Source organism: Anneissia japonica, unplaced genomic scaffold (assembly GCF_011630105.1).
Source record: "Anneissia japonica isolate Jap-2015-1 unplaced genomic scaffold, ASM1163010v1 scaffold287834_len5846547_cov211, whole genome shotgun sequence".
NCBI lineage: Eukaryota > Metazoa > Echinodermata > Crinoidea > Comatulida > Comatulidae > Anneissia > Anneissia japonica.
Window position 1 is genome coordinate 690,322 of NW_022704992.1, and position 19,780 is coordinate 710,101.

General features: G+C 35.2%; 1 protein-coding gene across 2 annotated transcripts in view; it reads left to right on the forward strand.

Annotated features, from left to right (window-relative positions):
* Positions 1 to 5,552: 5,552 nt before the first annotated feature.
* Positions 5,553 to 19,780, forward strand: part of LOC117105026 (ubiquitin-conjugating enzyme E2 E1-like) — a 60,338-nt gene continuing 46,110 nt past the window's right edge. The window contains exons 1-2 of one of the 2 annotated variants that reach the window (XM_033246021.1): positions 5,553 to 6,119; positions 6,544 to 6,770. In XM_033246021.1, the coding sequence (XP_033101912.1) occupies positions 6,553 to 6,770 (218 nt within the window). In that variant the 5' untranslated portion in view covers positions 5,553 to 6,119; positions 6,544 to 6,552. The other variant, XM_033246020.1, reaches the window with a different exon arrangement.

A 19,780-nucleotide genomic window follows, 5' to 3' on the forward strand; every position in this document is an offset into this window, starting at 1 on the left:
ATATTTAGCACGTTCCTATGAACTAATCTGTATTTATTTCTTCAGAGGGTTTCGTAGCATTAGCGGACTTATATATGTATCTGGGACTTTCCCAAAATAAGCATGATGTAATGTTTGTTGTCTATTGAAGTTTCGCGAATCGCGATGGCGCCCGTCACGTCTAAATTACCACCACAAGGCGATGACACACAATCTACATCACGTTTGTAACAAAACGATCTAACTGTTTAGCTTGGACATGTTTATCTTTACAGTTACAAAGGTGGCTGACGTATGCAGGTATAACTACAAAATGCTTCAATGGTTGGCTGCTAATTATTATAATAATGTACAAAACTGGTAGTAGGCATATAGATCATATTACACAGGGGCGGATCCAGAGATGTCCGAAAACTGAGGCGGGTGGGGAAGGGGAAAAAGTGGGACCGATAGAAACAACGCCACCCTAGGGTGTCCGGGGAATTCCCCCATTTTTTTAAAACACTTTCCAAAAAGGGAGACCGCGGCCAGCCCGGCCTCCTCTAAATCCTCCCTTGGTATTTTAGCAATTAGTAATGTAGGCGTAGGCCCACTGGTGAATTATATTATTTTAACTAAACATCCACTGATCATGTACTGTACCGTAATATAGGCCTACTTATTGTAGTATTTTAATTTGATGACGTACCGGTACCTCATCAATTTGAAATCATTTGGAACATCATTAACTCTTTATTATTAGAAATTAATATGAACAACTGTTAACTTACCGATACGTCATTGTAAATATTTATATTACGGCATAAAAAGCACACAAAGCGACAGCATATAGCTAAAATGCTCAGAACAATGCACTAAAATATCAACTTGAATTGCAAAAGCACAATATTATCCATGACTAATAAATTACGACAAACAATAAAAATTAGGCCTATATGCAAATTTTTTAATTTTTTTTTAATTAAAAGCAAATTCAAAACAAGAAATCAAGATAGAACGATTAGATATGTGTACAAATTATGTTTTAAACATTTTATTTACCAATACAACATAAATGTCAACCGTGCCTCCGCTTCTCTGAATACATTTTCAGAAGCGGATCCAGGGCCATAGGGGCTAGAGCCCCACCCCCCACCCGCCAGCCGAGAGACAGGATAAAAGAAACTTCGGAAGAGAGGGAGGGGGAGAAAAAAATAGTATGGGAAGTGCTGCATAATATACATTTATAGAAAAGTTGTGATTTTTATTTTTGTTAATCATAACATTTGTATGTTACGAAACTTCTAAGTATTGTGTATGTATTGTATGTAGCCTAAATTTACTTCCTTTATATCGTATACAATTTTATTGTAATTACAATATTAACAAAACAACAAAAAACGCGACAAATATTTATAATATATCAATCATCATAAAGCCCTTTTAAAAGAGTAACTGAGATAGGCATATATTTTCCTTACTTAAGGCCAGGCAACACTGATAAATGAGGGCTATGAACAGATTTGAACGAGAGGCCACAAATATCTTAGCCTATGGCTCTTTATATTTCAGTCGATTGGTTGACTAGGCCTAATAATAATTTGAATTATGCTGGGATTTTTTTAGTCTGGGTTTTGCCTAAACGATTATCCATTTTCATTAAAAAGTTTAACATTTTAACGCCGCCTTTTATCTTTATGCTTGTTCTATTTTAAACTGGAATTCCTCTCATTAAAGTCTAACAAAGTGGAGCGTCAATTCTGCGTGATAGGCCTACCTTACGGATAATGATGAAAACACTAACAAAATGCGCTAATGACCAAAATTATTGCAATTGAGGCCGTTAAATTAGCTAATTGTCTTTGCTGGTGACAGACACAATAAATAAAATTTACGATACATAATATCTGTTTTGTTATTTTACTTTACTTACAAGACATTGCCGGCAGAATTTCTTTTTACCTGCTTATTATTTACGGGCTTACCTGAGCCAACAGGGTGTTTTCCTGCTTAAGCCTGCCCTTACCCGATTACTGTGCACGTGTTTTTACATTGAATGTTCCTTATTATTAAACATTAATTATTATATAAATTATCCGTTGTAGAACACAGCAAAAACATAAGTGTATTATACATCGTACAATGTAATAAGAAGAACATCCGTGATTCAGATTTGCCGTCGAGATGTTCAGTGAAAACTGGAATGGTGATGATAGTCCTAATACGACCCCCTCCCCACCCACCCTTATAGATTGAACGTAAAAGATATAAGAGGAGATGAAGAGCAACTTAAATCATAAAATGTGTAACCTTTATACGAATGCCTTCTGCTCAGTAAAAGTCTTTACTTTCGCCTTACTTTTGGACCAACCCAAATATGTAATCTTTACATCTTATTTAAAAACAATAAATCTAGATAGATCATCAGATTTAATTTAGGCCCTATGCCGTTTTATGTACCGTATCTGAAAAATCTCCCCCCTCTGTAATATTTATTGAGTAAATATTTAATTGCGCTGAAGGGCCTTCATATAATTTGAAGTCTTGTGTTTCAGAATAATTTAAATAGATTAATAATATTATTACCTGTAATTAAAATAATAAACATAATATTGTGATATCATCATAGCAGCGTTATTGATAGCCAATATCCACTGCGGTCGGTTCGTTAAACTGAAATTGCATTCTGGTCACGGTTTAGTGAACAGGTAAAATACATAAGAATCATGTCAATTGTATTAGACATTAATGTTGCCAGGTCCTATTATTTACATTGTGCCTCGTCATGTTTACGAAATGATTGGTGACAAAATACACAAGGTTCGTATATAATGACAAAATTGGTCCGTTTGTGAGGGAATGAGCCTTCTTTAATTTGGTGCCAATGGGCTTATGGAAAGTAATACTCATCAATTAAATTCAATGCTCGTATGGTCCTAATGGAGTCCAGTCTTCTTCGTTACTGTGCCGCCCTGGTAAGTTGCGGAACGACTAACCAGGGGGACCGGTGGAACCGCGGTTAGGGTATACCTGTACATAGGTTAGTATTTTCGCCCACGAATTGGGTGAAGGGGCTTGTGCCGGGAAAATTTCCTCTCCCAAAAGAATGAAACGAATAAAGAAAACTGCATTAGGCAATGCTAAGCTTATGTTTTTTGTTTTTGTTTTTGTTTTTGTTTTTGTTTTGTTTTTTTGTTTTGTTTTTTACGAGAAAGGGCCTGTGCGACTATTATGCTAGTTTAACGTAACTACCATTAACTTCAATGTTTATAAATTGTCATTTTAGTTTTTGTGCACATCACATCTGCGCAATGTCATTGCTTACATTGCTAATAACATGCATCGTAACATTCACATAGACAAAATATAAATAAAATTTTTTATTTTCTGTAATGAAGATTAAAAAGGAGTATCTTACTAACCACAATCTATCGTTAAGCCAGTAGTTGGGCACGGAGTGTTGTGGTTTGGTTTGTTGTTACAAGGTTAATTTGGATAGATCCTGGTTTAGTTTTTCCTTTTTTTTCTTCTCGGTATTCTCTCAGCGCATAGACCTCGGTTCGGTTAGTAATTATGCGCTTTATGAATCCCACTACAATAGTAGGTCTACATAAGGTGAAATTCAACAATTTACCCCCTGAGCCTATGTTTGTAAAGATTTGCATACCTCGCATCCCCAATTGGTAATCCTGGATATGGCCCTGAACACCGAAGGAAAAAGACAAGATACAAAAAAGGAGACAAAAGATGAGTAGGCCTATATTTTTTAAAACAGATAAGTCCTCGTCTATAATAATAAGGTTTATGAGATTCTTTTAACATTAAAAACCTCAACTAGTTTCTGTTCCTGTCCTTTGAAGCTTTCCAAAATCTATACCGGTATCATAGCAATACTTTGCTGGGTAGCAGTGGCGGCTCTAGGATATAATTTATGTGGGGTGGGGGCTAAGTATTTATGGGTGTAAATATAGTGCACACCGTTATCTGAGGGCCGAAGGCCCGAGCCGGAGGTGGGTATGGGAACAAGATTTTTGTTGGTTTAAATTGGGACTTCTAGATGGCTGGAAATGACTGGGATGGGAAAACTAGGCCTTTTTTTTTTTTGTTTTGGTCTGACTGCCCGACGAGCTTTGGTCGATGGGGGTGGGGGGACTTGACCAAACCGATGGGGGCTTAAGCCCCCATGCCCCTCCCGCTGGCGCCGCCACTGCTGGGTAGTAGTAAACAGGGAGGCCCGGTTGCCTCTCTGGACCCATAGGTATTTGACGTTGGCACCAGAAAGCACATACAGGCGTTATACGCCATTTGTCAAAGTTCCGTCACTGACCCTGGTGACATTGGGAAATATAGGCACCATAATAAAACACCCCACCCCAATTTATAACCACTAAATTTTTAAAATTGCAATGCAATGTTATGTGCTACCGGTACTCATTTTTTCTGACTGTTGTTCCCCCCGTTTTAAAACTTCTTGTTCCCCCCACCCTTGAAATAGGCTACCTCATGGAGGCCAAGATTTAGTTTTAAGATTGGGAATAAAAGAGAAAAACTGACCTGAAGAAGCGAACGACATTACAAATGACAAAGTAAAAACATAAATATATATACCGGTATTCTATAAGAAATCGATAAAAGTGGTAATGAAGCCGTGTTAGTCTAAACAATATACAAAGAAAATTATAAGGCAGCACTCTGAGACTAACTTAGATGTTATTTATTTAACACAAGCTTTCGCTGGCAGTCAATGCCAGCTTCATCAGGTGTGTCACCTGATAAGAAATCGAGAAATTAATATACATATCGAAGAATCATAATAGACAGAAGAGGTAAGATGAATTGAAGATGCTCATATATTTTATTTATTGTAACATCATTAAAAGCGGATCGGAATAGGCACACGTGTATTTCAAATTGCATTGGCAACAAGTTTTAATTACATATTAAGTTAAATTCCTTTACTTGAGCCGAACTGAGATATGGCCGGATACAATGGATTAGGCCTAATTATTATTTATAGCAGATCGATTTTTTTCCTGCCATGTATTCTTTTTCTATTTTTTCTGCCTTTATTTAATGTTAAAAACACTTTTTAATATTGTGATGTTCTTTTATTTTGCTTTGAAATCTATGTTTGTATGTCAAAAAAAAAAAAAAAAGAAAAGAAAGAAAGATCGATTTATAAGGAAAATGTACCCTTATGATGAACACTATAGTCGGTGGGTCGATCCGCTTCTTTGTAGAATCCGAAACCATCACTCCCAATAAGCCTAAAATGTCAGTGTGTTTGAGAGTGGTTTCGTGCAGATGATGGGCACTTAGCAACTGGCATGGCATATGATAGGCACCACCCCTCCCCCAACAACCAACCCTCTACGGCGGAAAATTAGTTAACACTAATTGGGCTAGGCCTATATAAAAAATCCACTGTTCATTGGAATAGGGATTTGGCTCCACATTCTAAAATTTCGCAACCCCCTCCACACACTGCCAATTCATATTTTGGAGGCCCGGTGAATTCCTCTACCTCGTGGAATCTGCTACACAATTGCACAATTCAGATTTTTCATAAAATTAAAATTCTACAAAACCAGTCAGGACTTCGGCAAGAGACGACAGATACATTACAGTGAGATATAGGCCTGGATAAATTGACAGATTATTATGATTTGACAATACAGGCCTAGATATTATAGATTAAAAAGAATTACATAGTATAATACAATAAGTATATTATGCAGATCGATATAAAAGATAGCCTCAGTATGACAACAGAGTTCTAATGTCCTCACTAATTTTCCAAAATGATGACCATGAATGAAGTCAGGCGTACACAAAAAACACGAACTATCTCATAAATACTTCAATTTGTTCCATACTTAAAATTGTCAAACATTACACATAAAAAAAACGTGTTGAATCCCGACTGATTAAAGATATGCCGACATTTATTACGATGTCCCCAAATTGTTATCGTGTCTTATCAAAACAGAGGGGTTAGGTTGGAACAGCCAATTTACTTAGGCTTGCTTTGATTGCACTGTGCGCGAGTCTCCGGTGGTCGTCGTGTTCACCCAAGCTGTGTGACGTTTGCATGGCAAGAAATTATTGTTAATTTAGCTTCCTGTAGATTTTCTTGGTAGTTATATTACTTATTCCAAAAGGTATGTTTATCTATAGGTGTTGAAGAGTTGAATTGCAAAGAACTGTGGTCATTTGTCTCGTAGTTGTGGTGGAATTATTCTTCTTTCCGAAACTGATTCGTTCATGTGTTGTTCATTTTCTGCTTCTGCTGCTCCGACGATTGTGGTCAGTCAGTCAGAGTAATCTTTCCCATTAACTGTATTCATTCGCATGTTATGATTTTCGTGAACATTATATCATTGGATTGAGCAATACTGATAGCTCATTATATTGAGCCAAATTATTATAGTATATAAAAATAGCAAGCCAATGTTTACTTCTGCTGTTACACAATGCATTTTTTTCGCAAACCAATTTTGGTTGAACTTGTCGTATTTCAGGGCCCAACACGATTCATTACATGATATACATCAGGGTAAATTATTTCTCCGTTTCTTTTAACAGTTTGTAAACATGCCAAACGAACGGAATGCTAATAACAGAACCCCTAATGGTGCTCAGGCAACAAGTAGTGGGGGAAGTGGTAGCGGTAGTAGTAGCAACAGCAGAAGAATTGGCCCAACAAATTCTTCAGAGCGGGAGCAAACTGTTTCTCTGCCATCAGCTCCTTCAAAAACAACACCATCCTCGGGAAAATGGAGTCAGAAAATGCTAAGTAACAGCGCAAGAAGGTATTTTATAAATTATTATATCTAACAATATTAAACGTTATTGTAGTCTTTATGAAAACAATACCCGTTGATTTCCATTGATGGGCTGTCTGGCTATCGATCAGTTATCGGAGTATAATGCACTTAAATAGAATGTGCATAGCTCACTGTTAAGTCCATTCATATACGCTCTCGCAGACTGACATAGAAGCTCATTTGCATATAAGCTAAAACATCGTATCTCTCAAAAACAATCGTATCCAAGAAAATCCCTATCAATAGATATCCATCTATGTCGTATATCCTATGTTTTGATACTAAATTTGTGTGATTTGGTTGGTAAATGGCGGAGAAATCGGAGTTTTAATTTTCGCTTTGCACTGGCAGCCATGTTTCCTATTTCGTGTTGGCTTTGTTCAGTAGGGAGTGGGAAACGGTCGTGTGTGTATGTCTAGAGTTGAGTGGTTAGTAATTACCTTCCTACAAATTGACTCCCCTGTTAAAAAAATGAATTGCATTGAATATAAACACATGCTCTAAAAAGCTAGTAATTACTACATAATAATTATCACCGAGCTTTTTATTTATTTGTTCTTAAAATGCCTCTGTGTAATTTGTGGGGCACTTGGACTCATTAAAAAAAATCAAAAAAATCTGTATAAGTGATTTATTGTTTTCATATGTATGAATGTAACATATAGTTCGGGATAGCATCAGTATATTTGTCAATTAATTTGCACAATAACTTTAATGTGTAAATAACTGGAACTTGATCTCTGATCTGGTGTAAGGTCTCGTTGAACAAATATTCCATTCTCATTAGATTTAATAAATAATGAAGCTTGTACAGAATAAAGGCTAGGACTGGGCCCAACAGTGAACCCATAGAGACCCACAGAATAAAGTGGATTAAATGAGTGCTAATGCTGGATTTATGAATATGATATCTTAATAAATACTATAATTAGGATATGAAGAAATTTTAAATTAATAAATAGGATGATGGATTTTTATCTCAAAATTATGTACTAAAACTATTCTGTACCCATTCCATATGGTTGCTTCAAGAAATAGTATGAGATCATCAAAATTTTCATCCTTTTCAGAGAGCATAGAAGAAAGGTATGAACCATTCTGCAAGAGATTACATGTAATAAAATGATAATATGGGATCAGCATTTGTTATTTTGATAAAGTACACGCACACTGTTAACACCTTCCTCCCAGCTTATATCTTGTACAGTTGTGAAAATTATGAAAAAATTGATCCATTGGTCCCCTTCCCCCTATTATAGAAGGGAATTATTTTTAGTAATGAATACTGAAGGAAGTGTTAGAATTTTAATACCTACTACATTTGGTTGCTATGTTTGTGTAATGATTCTTGTAGAATAAGTAATGGTACTTTTTTTTTGTTGCCTATTTTGTTTCTGTTATAAACTTTGTATAAGCTGTTAATTACATGCTCTCCAGTTCCTTTCCCTAACTTATTCTTGTAGAAATCCTGTAGTTACTGTATTTATGCAGTAGCTATAAAATTACATAATTTTATGTAGGCATATATATGGTAAATGGTATACTATGTTTTTTTAAATAAGTCTTTCCAACACACCAGTTAATAATATTCCTAAAGCACCTGCTGTATTTTCATTAGTGATGACACGTTTTTGTTGAGCTCAAGAAAAACAAATTAGATTCACGAACTGTAAATCCTTGAATAGCCACTGCACTTATAAAATATTTGGAGGTTTCGGTGCGGCGCTTATTTGATCCGCTTATTTTAATAATATTGGTGTGGTGCTTTCCATGCCCATTCTCATGTTCTATCTCACAGGTGTTTTCATTGTGTTATACAGTATATTTATTTAACACTGTATACAGTACATTGTATTTCAAAACCCTGTTTCTCAAAGTGTTTCATTACACACAGGGTAGACAAGGGTAATGTGTACTCTCAATTAAGCTCCGCGGTGCTTATTCGAAACAGAATAACCTTGAAATAAGCCCCACGGCGCTTGGCACCTGGGCTTAGTGAAAAAAAATCATATTGGAGCGGCATTTATGCAAGAACAGCGCTTATTCGAGGATTAGCGGTATTTGAATCATTTCTTTTTATAGAAGTAGTAGGGTAGAATATTTTAATTCTTAATTTGAATAATAATATTTTTCTCACTAAACAGATGCATAATACGGTACATAAAATTCTACTTTTCATGTATATTTTTGTGCAAATTGGCTTGTTTTCACATTAGGAACTATAATAGTAAAAAATTATAAATGTGCAAAAACTAAGTGATTATATAAAGTTGATTGAAAATGTTGTACAGTAATTTTGTTTAATTTAATAATAATTTGGCCTTGTTGATTAAATCCATCAAACTGCTTTGTTAATTAAATTTTGTTTTACTTTCATTTATAATTGAACTTACAGTACCTTACATCCATGTATTGAACATATATAATATTATAATAGATAGAATATTACATGTTTTTTAGAGTTCATAGAGTTTTATCTCATCTAATTTTTTTTATGATGTGTTCTTAACTGAACTGTGCATGTGCTTATTTTCTTCATGGCTGATTAGGGGGGTGACTTAGAGTTCAGCATACAGGAAGTGAGACAGTTTGAGTGAAAGGTGTTGATTTTGGGTATCATTTTATACCACATGGGTACTAAAGGGCTAAGTATGTGCAGTACCATAACACTTTACCACACTTAAAGCTCACACTAAATATCTTAGCATTAACTATTTAGTGAAAGAATGGAGGATTCAGACTAACTTAGCACCACCATGTTAAGAGCTGGGGTTGAAAATTGTATGGCTATGGACAGAAATGGCATTATCAGACTTAAATTTGAGATAGCCATCCAAGTCTTTAGTTTGGGTGGTAGAGCAGTGGCATATCTAGGGGATGTGCAGGCCCTTCCCCCAAAACAAAAGCTTGTGCCCCCCTCCCCCCCACTGAAAATGTCCGAAGCAAAGAAGTGGTTAAAATCACCTCATATTATCACTTTATTTTGTGACCTAGTTCCCCTTCACTTAATCATCGAGGCCCAACTCCACCCTGTCTCTTATACACCCCCCCCCCAAATTTAAAGATTTGTAGATATGCCACTGTTGTAGAGCAGTGTCATGTTTGCTTGTGTGAGTTTTCCTGGATATTTTCCGTCAGGGTTCAATCTAAGACCAAAAGATTAGGAGGTTAGCATCTTAACCATTAAACCACATAAATATGGACCTTCACACTTAGCTCATACTTGTGGTAGAAGGAAATCACCTTGGAAGTCTGCCTGCATAGAGTGGTATCATTGATGTCAAATACAGCTTTGCAAATGTTCACCATTTTAGGGATCAGAGATAGGTGCATTCGAGCCCTACATTCCATTCTGTAGATAAATCGCTCAGTAATACTCAGCGTGTGGCCAAACATTTAAGCAAATTTACAGTGTTTAAAACAAAACTACCAAAATAGCACTGAGTGTGGTTTAATCAGTGGAAACTATATGAAGTCATTTTTGTTAATTGGTCCGAACAGATACTAGTTTTAGGGTACTGCCCAATGCAGGTAAATAATTTATGGTGAATATTCGAGATATGAATCATGTTGTTGACCAACTACACTGTAACCTGCCTAGGCAGTAGGAACAACTAGTAAGAGCTTACAAAACCATGTATACTCGCTCACTCAGCATTGTACAGTGTACCCTCCTCCAATTCGAGACCCCTCTAGTTCCGAGAAGACCTCCCTAGTTCGAGACCACTTTTCCAAAGACCCAAATAATAATCTTTATCCTTTTAACACAAAGCTATCCCACTAATTGGAGACCAACCCCGAGACCACCCCAATTTTTCAGGTCTCAAGGGTGGTCTCAAATTTGAGGGCGAACTGGATTCATATATTTTGTACAGCAACCTAAGTTGTTTTAATAACAAATAATTGTTCCATTCATACACAAGACTTACAGTACTTGACTCATGTCATGAAAATATAATAACAAACAACCATCCTACAGTATATTGCAACTGTACTGTACTAGACATGTGACTGGCTTGTCCAACATGCATGCACGAGAAATTTAATTAGGTTTGACTTTGATGGCTATCGCTATCAGAACTGGGCTCTATCTTGCTTCATGTGTAGTGGTGAGGTAAAGGCCTAGAATTACAAATATTTCCAACTCAGTATAAAAAAAGTAAACAAAATGTTCATTAATTAAATGGTTGAATTTCCATTTAACAAAGTTAATTATATGTAATAAAATCCTATAAACATAATTTCATAGTGTTTGTAAGAAATAAGAAACTGAGGGTTCTAACAAAAATATGCTGCATTGAGTTATATATTAATTTGAGTAAGGACAAAATATTTGTGACAATTTACCATTATTGGCATATTTTGAGTACCTATTTATGCCCATTCAAATATCGTAAAAAAAATAATTTTACAATAACACAAGTTTACAAAATATTGAACGAGGACTTACTGTATCGCGCTACAAAAGCAACACATGTGAGAATTCATTATTCAAATTATGTTAGTACAGTACTGGGAAAGGAGCAGCAGTGAATAGGTAAGTGGAACGTACCTCTTCAGTGATTGCGGCTGATACAAATGCGTATATGTTCAATAATAATGCAATAAATATATTATAAACTGACTATAAATAAGTCAATATGTGATGAATAAGGAATGCCTACATCCATCACATTTTAGCATGTATTTTATAATCCATTTTTTACCATATTCTTTACCAGTATGCCTAACTTAGCTACTTTAATGTTATAAACAAAATTATTATTGTTCTTTATTTAATAGATAATTTGACTTTCATTTGCAAAGGTCTTTCTAAAATTATAGTTAAAAACATAGCAATATTCAATATTATACTTTAGAATATTCTGTTACATGGCAATATAGTAACATCTCCCATTTGCATACTGTACCCGTCCGTCATAGAGTTAATAAATGAGAAAATTTGTAATTCAGCGAGTTTTTCATAGCATCTCAGTGTGGTAAGGATAGGCCTATGCCACAAAGTACTGGGCTAGGTAGGCCTAAGTCTTGCAATGGGAGCAACATGTTGTTACTTGGATTTTACTGTTTTCTGCAACAAAACAATACTTTACAGAAGCCAAAATTACCTGTGCTCACTGTGAAGTATTCATTCAAAGCGATTTCCGAATGAATACATGACTATGGCAATTGAAACGAGTGTTATACTCTCTTCATAAAGATTGTGAATCCATGTGAATAGTGTCACTGTATGTACAGTATGCCTGAACCAGCATGCACATACAGTTTTATGTCACTTTATTGGTTTAAGTGTTTTCTTTCTTTGCTGATGTAACATTTTAAAAATTTTATTTTTGAAGACTTTCAAATAAAATTTTTAAGTGTTTTTGTAGTTAAAAACAATTGTTTGTAATGACAATATCACAGCAAATTGGGTTTTCATAAGTTAGTAAATGGGAGGTTCGTAATTGGGAGATGTTGGTGTTCAACTGGGCTTCACGGAATGATTATTAACTTGGACGACACAGCGTTCTACGACGGGCAATGGAGTGTGAAACCTCACTGCGCACGCGAATACATGTGGAAGTTGTTCAGCTTTTGATTTGGACAATGTGGCATTCTACGACGGGCAGTGGAGCGTGAAACCATACTGCGCATGCGAATACATGGGAAGTCGTTCGTTGTGTGGATTTAACAATGGGCTTTGAGCGATTTGGCGTTGTGTTGACTACGGCAACGTGGCGCCTGAATAATTTGATCACGCGATGCGAGGGAGCGCGTCATCCTGTAAATCTAAACAGCTTTGATGTTGAGACGGGAAGTGCATAGTACAACGTTCATGGTTGACTGAATTCCCCGTCACAGCTTCCCGCGTCTCCCATTTCGAAAGCTTGCTATTTATGCACCTGAGTGGACCAGTGGTCGGAAGCGACATGAATGCTGGAGGCTAAACTGAGGACGCTTTTATACTGTACAACAACATGGTGACATATTATCACAAAGGAGATGTGCTAATGTGAATGTTCACATCATTAAAGTGACATCACAACAAATTTTATTAAATCCCGTTTTAGCCTGATAGTAATTACAATGTGCGCTTGTGTAAATTTAATAGGAAAGCTTTGTATTAAACAATCTCCCCACACTACGAAATTGCAGTCGCATCTCAAATGAGAGACGCAAGTTGTTTTTGAGTATTCTATGAAATCTTTTTACCTAAATGTAACATCCGCATTTTTCAAATTTGTTATTCCATTGCTTTGCACATTCTCGCCAGAGGGTGTTCCAGGAATATTGCGTCAAGAATACTGTGAATAATTTGATCACGCGATGCGAGGGAGCGCGTCATCCTGTAAATCTAAACAGCTTTGATGTTGAGACGGGAAGTGCATAGTACAACGTTCATGGTTGACTGAATTCCCCGTCACAGCTTCCCGCGTCTCCCATTTCGAAAGCTTGCTATTTATGCACCTGAGTGGACCAGTGGTCGGAAGCGACATGAATGCTGGAGGCTAAACTGAGGACGCTTTTATACTGTACAACAACATGGTGACATATTATCACAAAGGAGATGTGCTAATGTGAATGTTCACATCATTAAAGTGACATCACAACAAATTTTATTAAATCCCATTTTGGCCTGATAGTAATTACAATGTGCTCTTGTGTAAATTTAATAGGAAAGCTTCGTATTAAACAATCTCCCCACACTACGAAATTGCAGTCACATCTCAAACGAGAGACGCAAGTTGTTTTTGAGTATTCTCTGAAATCTTTTTACCTAAATGTAACATCCACATTTTTCAAATTTGTTATTCCATTGCTTTGCACATTCTCGCCAGAGGGTGTTCCAGGAATATTGCGTCAAGAATACTGCACATGATTAGTGAAAACTGAAACCTTGGTTAATTGTTATGAATTATTATTTAATATACTGTAGAATCAATTGCTTTGGTATGTTTGAAGATTTATGCACACTATCTAAATTTACATATGACGAATAAATGTGATATGCCCATATTTAGATGTAATATGCAATCACCTCCCCATATATGGGCACATCACACATAAAATTTGATAAGAGTAGCTGTAGAGTTTAATACACATTATCTAATGTAGAGTTTAATACACATTATCTAATAATTCTAAAGTCTGATGAAATCTGGAAAACCATCAAAAGTATAAAATAGGTAAGTTTTAAATGAGACAATAATAACAGCAATTAATTTTTGCTGTTGTTATTCTTTACTAAAAGTTTGACTAAATAGCCATTAATTAATGGTCTATGCAAAGAAAATAAGCTATGTTATTTGCATCTGATGATTGGTGAGAAAAGAATTACCTTCTAATTTTCCATTGAAAGATAATAACTTACTCATAAAATGTATGCAATTTAAATATTCATTTAATATTTTCCATTTGAAAAATAGTTTTTATTTTAATGTTTTTTTTTTAGCTCAAGCATTACAGTATGCTGTGTATTATTAATATTCAGGTGATTTTTTTTTACTGTAACATAAATAATAGCTACATTTCTTCTCATTTTATTGTTGTAATTGAAATTATTATGACTTGTTTATTATGTCATGAGATTCTTATTGATTGTCCCATGGAGGGACAGCTGGTGGTATGGGTTTTACTGTAATGCTTTGAATTAAAGTTCAACGAATTTAAAATTCATTTCAATTATGTTTTCTTCAGATTCACTGTAGGTAACATCAGTGGCGTCTTGAAATGAGGTGCTGATGGTGGGGGGGGGGGCACAAAAGTGAAGTGGGGACTCAATTATCAGTTGAGGGGTGCTAATTCACAAAATAAGGTGATTTTTAACTACTGATCCGTAATTTTTTTTGGGGGTACTGGGGGAGCGAGTAATTTTAGGGTTAGGGGGATGTGTGGTCCCCGCGTACCCCTTAAATACGCTACTGAGTAACATACGACATATAGCCGCAGGCACCTACATGATTTAAAATGTTTCATGTACTGTATGTATCTACCGCGATGTAGAAGCTCTTTCTAATCTTCACTCTCTTTGGTGGGGAGGGGGAAAGATGGTCATTAACTATCATATAAAGCAGTCTCCTTATACCTACAATCCTGTTTATTTTTTAATAAAATATTAAAAGGTCATCTGATTAGAGTTTAGTGATCACAAATCCTGGATATGATCCTATGTAAACACACTGTGTAGACAGTTGGAAGGAGTCCAAATTTTGATATTAGCTCATAACAAAGGCTTTAAATTACATGAGAATTAAAGCTGTATATGGTACACATGATAATATTGTGTCAATCGCAAAAGGCTTTTTAAAAGTTCTTCTACCGCATGTTCATGTCGTAGACCTATGTGTATTTAAATTATTATTGGGATTTAGAAAACCCATTAATTGTGGGCTTTCCTAAATCATGATGTAATCATTTTGGAATGCCACCTGTGAAGAGTGGTTTAGTATTTTGGTGTTATTGGTTAAGGTATAATGTTCGACTACTGTATGTTACTTCTTGAAAATTTGATATGATAGATAGGTGATTAAGAGGTGATTATGGTGTTCATCTTCTAATTCCATGGTCTTATGTTCCGTCATGCCAATGTCAGAATTTTTCTTGGCCAAAAAAAAAAAACCTGCATTTCCCAAGCGACTTACAGAAACTTAAGCAGAAATATGCAATAATAATATTTACAATATTATAACAAAGGATAAATAAAGAAACATCATGGCGTTATATAATAATTAGCTCACTGGTGGATCACATTAGTTTATGGTCATAAGAAGTGCAGAGTCATAGCAAAATATAAATGGGCTCACTCTAATTTGTGATGTGGACATGTGGGAATTTATTAATTTCAGTGTACAGTGAGAAAAGGGATGGGTCAATTGGTCTACTTCATCCACACTAATTACTCACTGATATTTGATAGTTGATTCCTTCCATTGTCATTTTAAAAAGAAACGCAGCGCCAACACAATGGAAGGAAATGCCTGGAAGGTGTGTACCAGTACCACCAGTTGCTTATAATTATAGTATTGACTGTATAATAATAGTGCCACTGTTTGTTCTATAGCTTTTGAATTTTCTTAAGATTCAGCAACATTTATTGGTCTATAAAATATATAGAAGTATAATTTTCACTTGTTGAAATGAAATTGTATCATGTGTTACACATGCTGACTGTCTAGTTCAAGTGTGCAGCCATACAGTACATGAAAATTGATAGTAATTGTTATTGTCGTGATGGAATAATAGACAATAACTGGATTTGCGTCAGGAGAAACATGTATAGGTGTAATTTTGCCCTACCCGACGTGGAAATGTACCGAATACTCAGTACATTTGAAAACAATTGCGAAAAAAAATCGCAAGTTGTTCTCGGGTGGGTCTCGAACCCACGATCTCCAGATCACTAGCCTGGCATCATACCTCTAGACCACCGAGCTTGCACCTGATGGCCTGGGTTGAATTCGAGTCCAAGTAAGCAGCGGGTACTGCAGTGTTGATAGTAATTGTTATTGTCGTGATGGAATAATAGACAATAACTTGATTTGCGTGTAATTTTGCCCTACCTGACGTGGAAATGTACCGAATACTCAGTACATTTGGAAACAATTTCGAAAAAAAAATCGCAAGTTCTCGGGTGGGACTCGAACCCACGATCTCCAGGTCCAGACCTATACATGTTTCTGTGACGTGGGTATTAGCTACATACCAATGTTATACAACTCAAGAAGGTCTGAGAATGTGGATTGAAAGCTACAGTACCGTTGTGAAATAACGCTTATTTTTTTGGCTTAACATGAATGAACTTTGATATTATACTACACTTGAATCTGTTATGAAGTTATTTGATCAACATAAAGTATATTTAGGGGTGGCGGAGCCGGTACGGCAGGTACGCCGGCTGCCGTAACAATATTTTGACATAATTGTTTTCAAATATAGGCTTATTTGTTTATGTAATGGTAACGTTTTGTTGAAGTCAAAATTTGTGATCTGTGATTGCAATCTTTCAGTCTATTAAAAATTGTATTATTTCACTGTAGTGTGATTAAACAAATGATGAATGAAAAAAATGAATTAACGAAATTATGAACTTTCGTTAATTCATTTTCAGTGTTATTTCCGAGCATCTAGAGGTATAAAATTTTCTAACCATGGTTGGGCTGAGGTTATTGGAGATCTATATCCAATCTATAAATGCTTCCGCTGCTGCTTCTTTATGTTATAACAATGTTAATATTGATATGAGTGCATTTGGTTGAGTGTACTGAAGGAAATTTTTCTCCAATATGAAGATAAAAATGTTGCCTTCAATATAGCAGTGAACATGCAATGATTTAAACCAGTGTTACAGTGCTTAGGAATTGCTTAGAGCTAGGGCTAATTATTGTGCGATCAAGAATAGATGTTCTAAATCAGATTTATTACAATATGAAACATTACAAAAATAGTAAAGATTTTCAAATCATCATTAGATTTATGATGAGAATGATGATCATGAAGTGTTCATTTGGATGAGTTGACTTTTTAATTGATAGCATAGGATATCAGCCACTAAGATAAGAACATACACATGTGAATTTTAAAATTGAGCATGAAATTTGAGATGAGTGAAGGTCTGGAGTAGTCTGAAGATAATAATGTGTTGGAAAGCTATCATACTGTACCACGTCAACCATGGACACATACATATTAATTCATGTCAGACACACATGAAATAATCAGGGCTTCGTATGTATTGTATTATACAACATGTTTTTGTACTGTGTGTATTCTAATTTTTTAAATGAAAATACAGTGCAAATAATAAAGTAAATTGAGACGTCATCCATTTACCTTCAGCATAATTTTTCTATCAGTAAACGACCACCTTATCTATTTGGTCGGGTGCATTGAAAAGTAGAATAAAGGGTGCTTGTTTTAGTGTTACGTTATTGAGGACACAAAAGCCGATGAAAGACAGTTCAAATTCAGTGCCCTTTGCTATTAGTACAGATGATATATTGCCAAAGATCTACTGATGAAACAGTTGTGGCCAAGTTTCAATCAGCATTTTGTTAATTGGGTCGCTAATTTATTGTGCCTTAGTGTTTACTGTTTATTAAAGTGCTTGGTCATGTCATTAATAAACATGTTTTAATGGGTTCGTGGGATTTTTGTTCTTGTTTATTCCTTATTTTGGATAAAAATATCCTCAATGCAGATGCGCTGTTTTCTTTATTAGTCCAAATTAAATCACATAAAAAATAGTTGTTTAGTAAATGTAAGTTTAAAATGTAAAAGAAATGTATTAAGAGACAATAGATTATTGTATAGAGTTTTAAATAGTTAGGATTAGATTGAAATTCTGGAAATCCATAGTTTATAGGAATGGTACTTTAGATTTCTGTATTATGAAATAGATGTCATGCATGAGTGAACTAGTCTAGACAGTCATATATAAATATTTTTTATTGATATTTCAAAAACTGTATTCTTTTTTTATGTGTTTTATGCACGTGTTGTTTGGTATATAACCTTAAATGATAAACATGCATACACACTCATTAAACAATCAAATGCCCAGTCACACTTGTATTATCAGCCCAGGGCCGCCTTAATTACGGCTGACTCAAAAACAACCGTTCCCTTCACGGTTAGTATTTCATGTTGGCTCAGGGTTTCACTGCAAACATTTACACTTCCTCCTTTGGGTTTTTTTTTTTTTTTTTTTTTTTTTTTTTGTTATTTTTTGTTTTTTTTTTTTTTTTTTTGTGAAATGTTATGGTATAAGATGTAAAAATTGACCACTATCATAGTGACCTATGGTCAGTTTATAAAAGTTCAGATACTGTATGAAGGTAAGTCGGCCCTGGTCCTGCATTGCGGGACCCGAGTCGACTTTCATGTCGGACTAAATTTAGATCCGCTTTGGGCTAGCTTAAAATTTATTGATTGTTCATACTTTAAAAAGGTGGCCATGAACCAATGCAACTAGTGGGATTGGGCTCTAGGTCTGCCTGAAGTTAGCTATTCCTCGTCCAAGTCTACTTATAACAGTTGGAGATCAGGTGATTTATATCATGAATGTTATTCACAACTCTTGACTTGAGATGGCTAAGGAACTAAGATAAAAAAGGTACAATTCATTGTTTGACCAAGAGGTGTAGTGTTCCTGTTTCTTGTGCTGAAGACGCTGTTTCAAATCCTGCTGTCGGATTTTAATAGGAGTTAATCGCTTAGCTCCTCGAATAGCTCTTGGACGTGGTACTGGTGCCATGTTATAGCTGCCGTTGGTCCCCAGGGCCACCCCTCCCCCCCCAAATTTCTAATTCACAATTTTGAATGACAAAATAAAATAAAAAAAGAAATAAAAATAAAGGTAAACTACCTTGCATTTTGCTTTTCATTGTATTTAATGTACTTTTGGCTTAAATGTGGGTTAGTGGTCACTCTGCCCGCTATATAGATTGTTTATAGGCCTGACCAATTATGTATCATTCTAGAGTGACCAAAAATGTAATATTCTAGAGTAACCAAAAATATCTACTTCTCAAAAATGATTCAAAGATCATCGAGGATATCCAATGAAACACATCACTGGAGCACTCTACTAGTTAAATATTAACATTATACTCCGGTTGAAAAAGATACATTTGTCAAATATGTAGACTATTCATTCTCACAAAAAATGTAAATACTTACCATCATTTAGGTTAAGGGGCTTGCGAGTAGTAGCTAGAACAAATAAATTTGTGTCATTGCGGAGTTCTGTGGAGATGGTTGTTTTTATAACCATATTTTATAATAATATAGATTTTTTGCAAATTATGGTTTGTTTTTATTCCCTTTCATATTTTTACAATTAACATTATTTTGGCATTTAGAAAACAAATATGAAATCAAGGTCAATTTATTGGGTGAACGATCGTGAATAATATTGAAACTGAAAAGTACATGTGTAAAAATACTAATGCATAATAAAGGGGGTAGGTACATGTAAAGCCAGCAAGTAACTTCATCCCCATCTTACCAAAAGC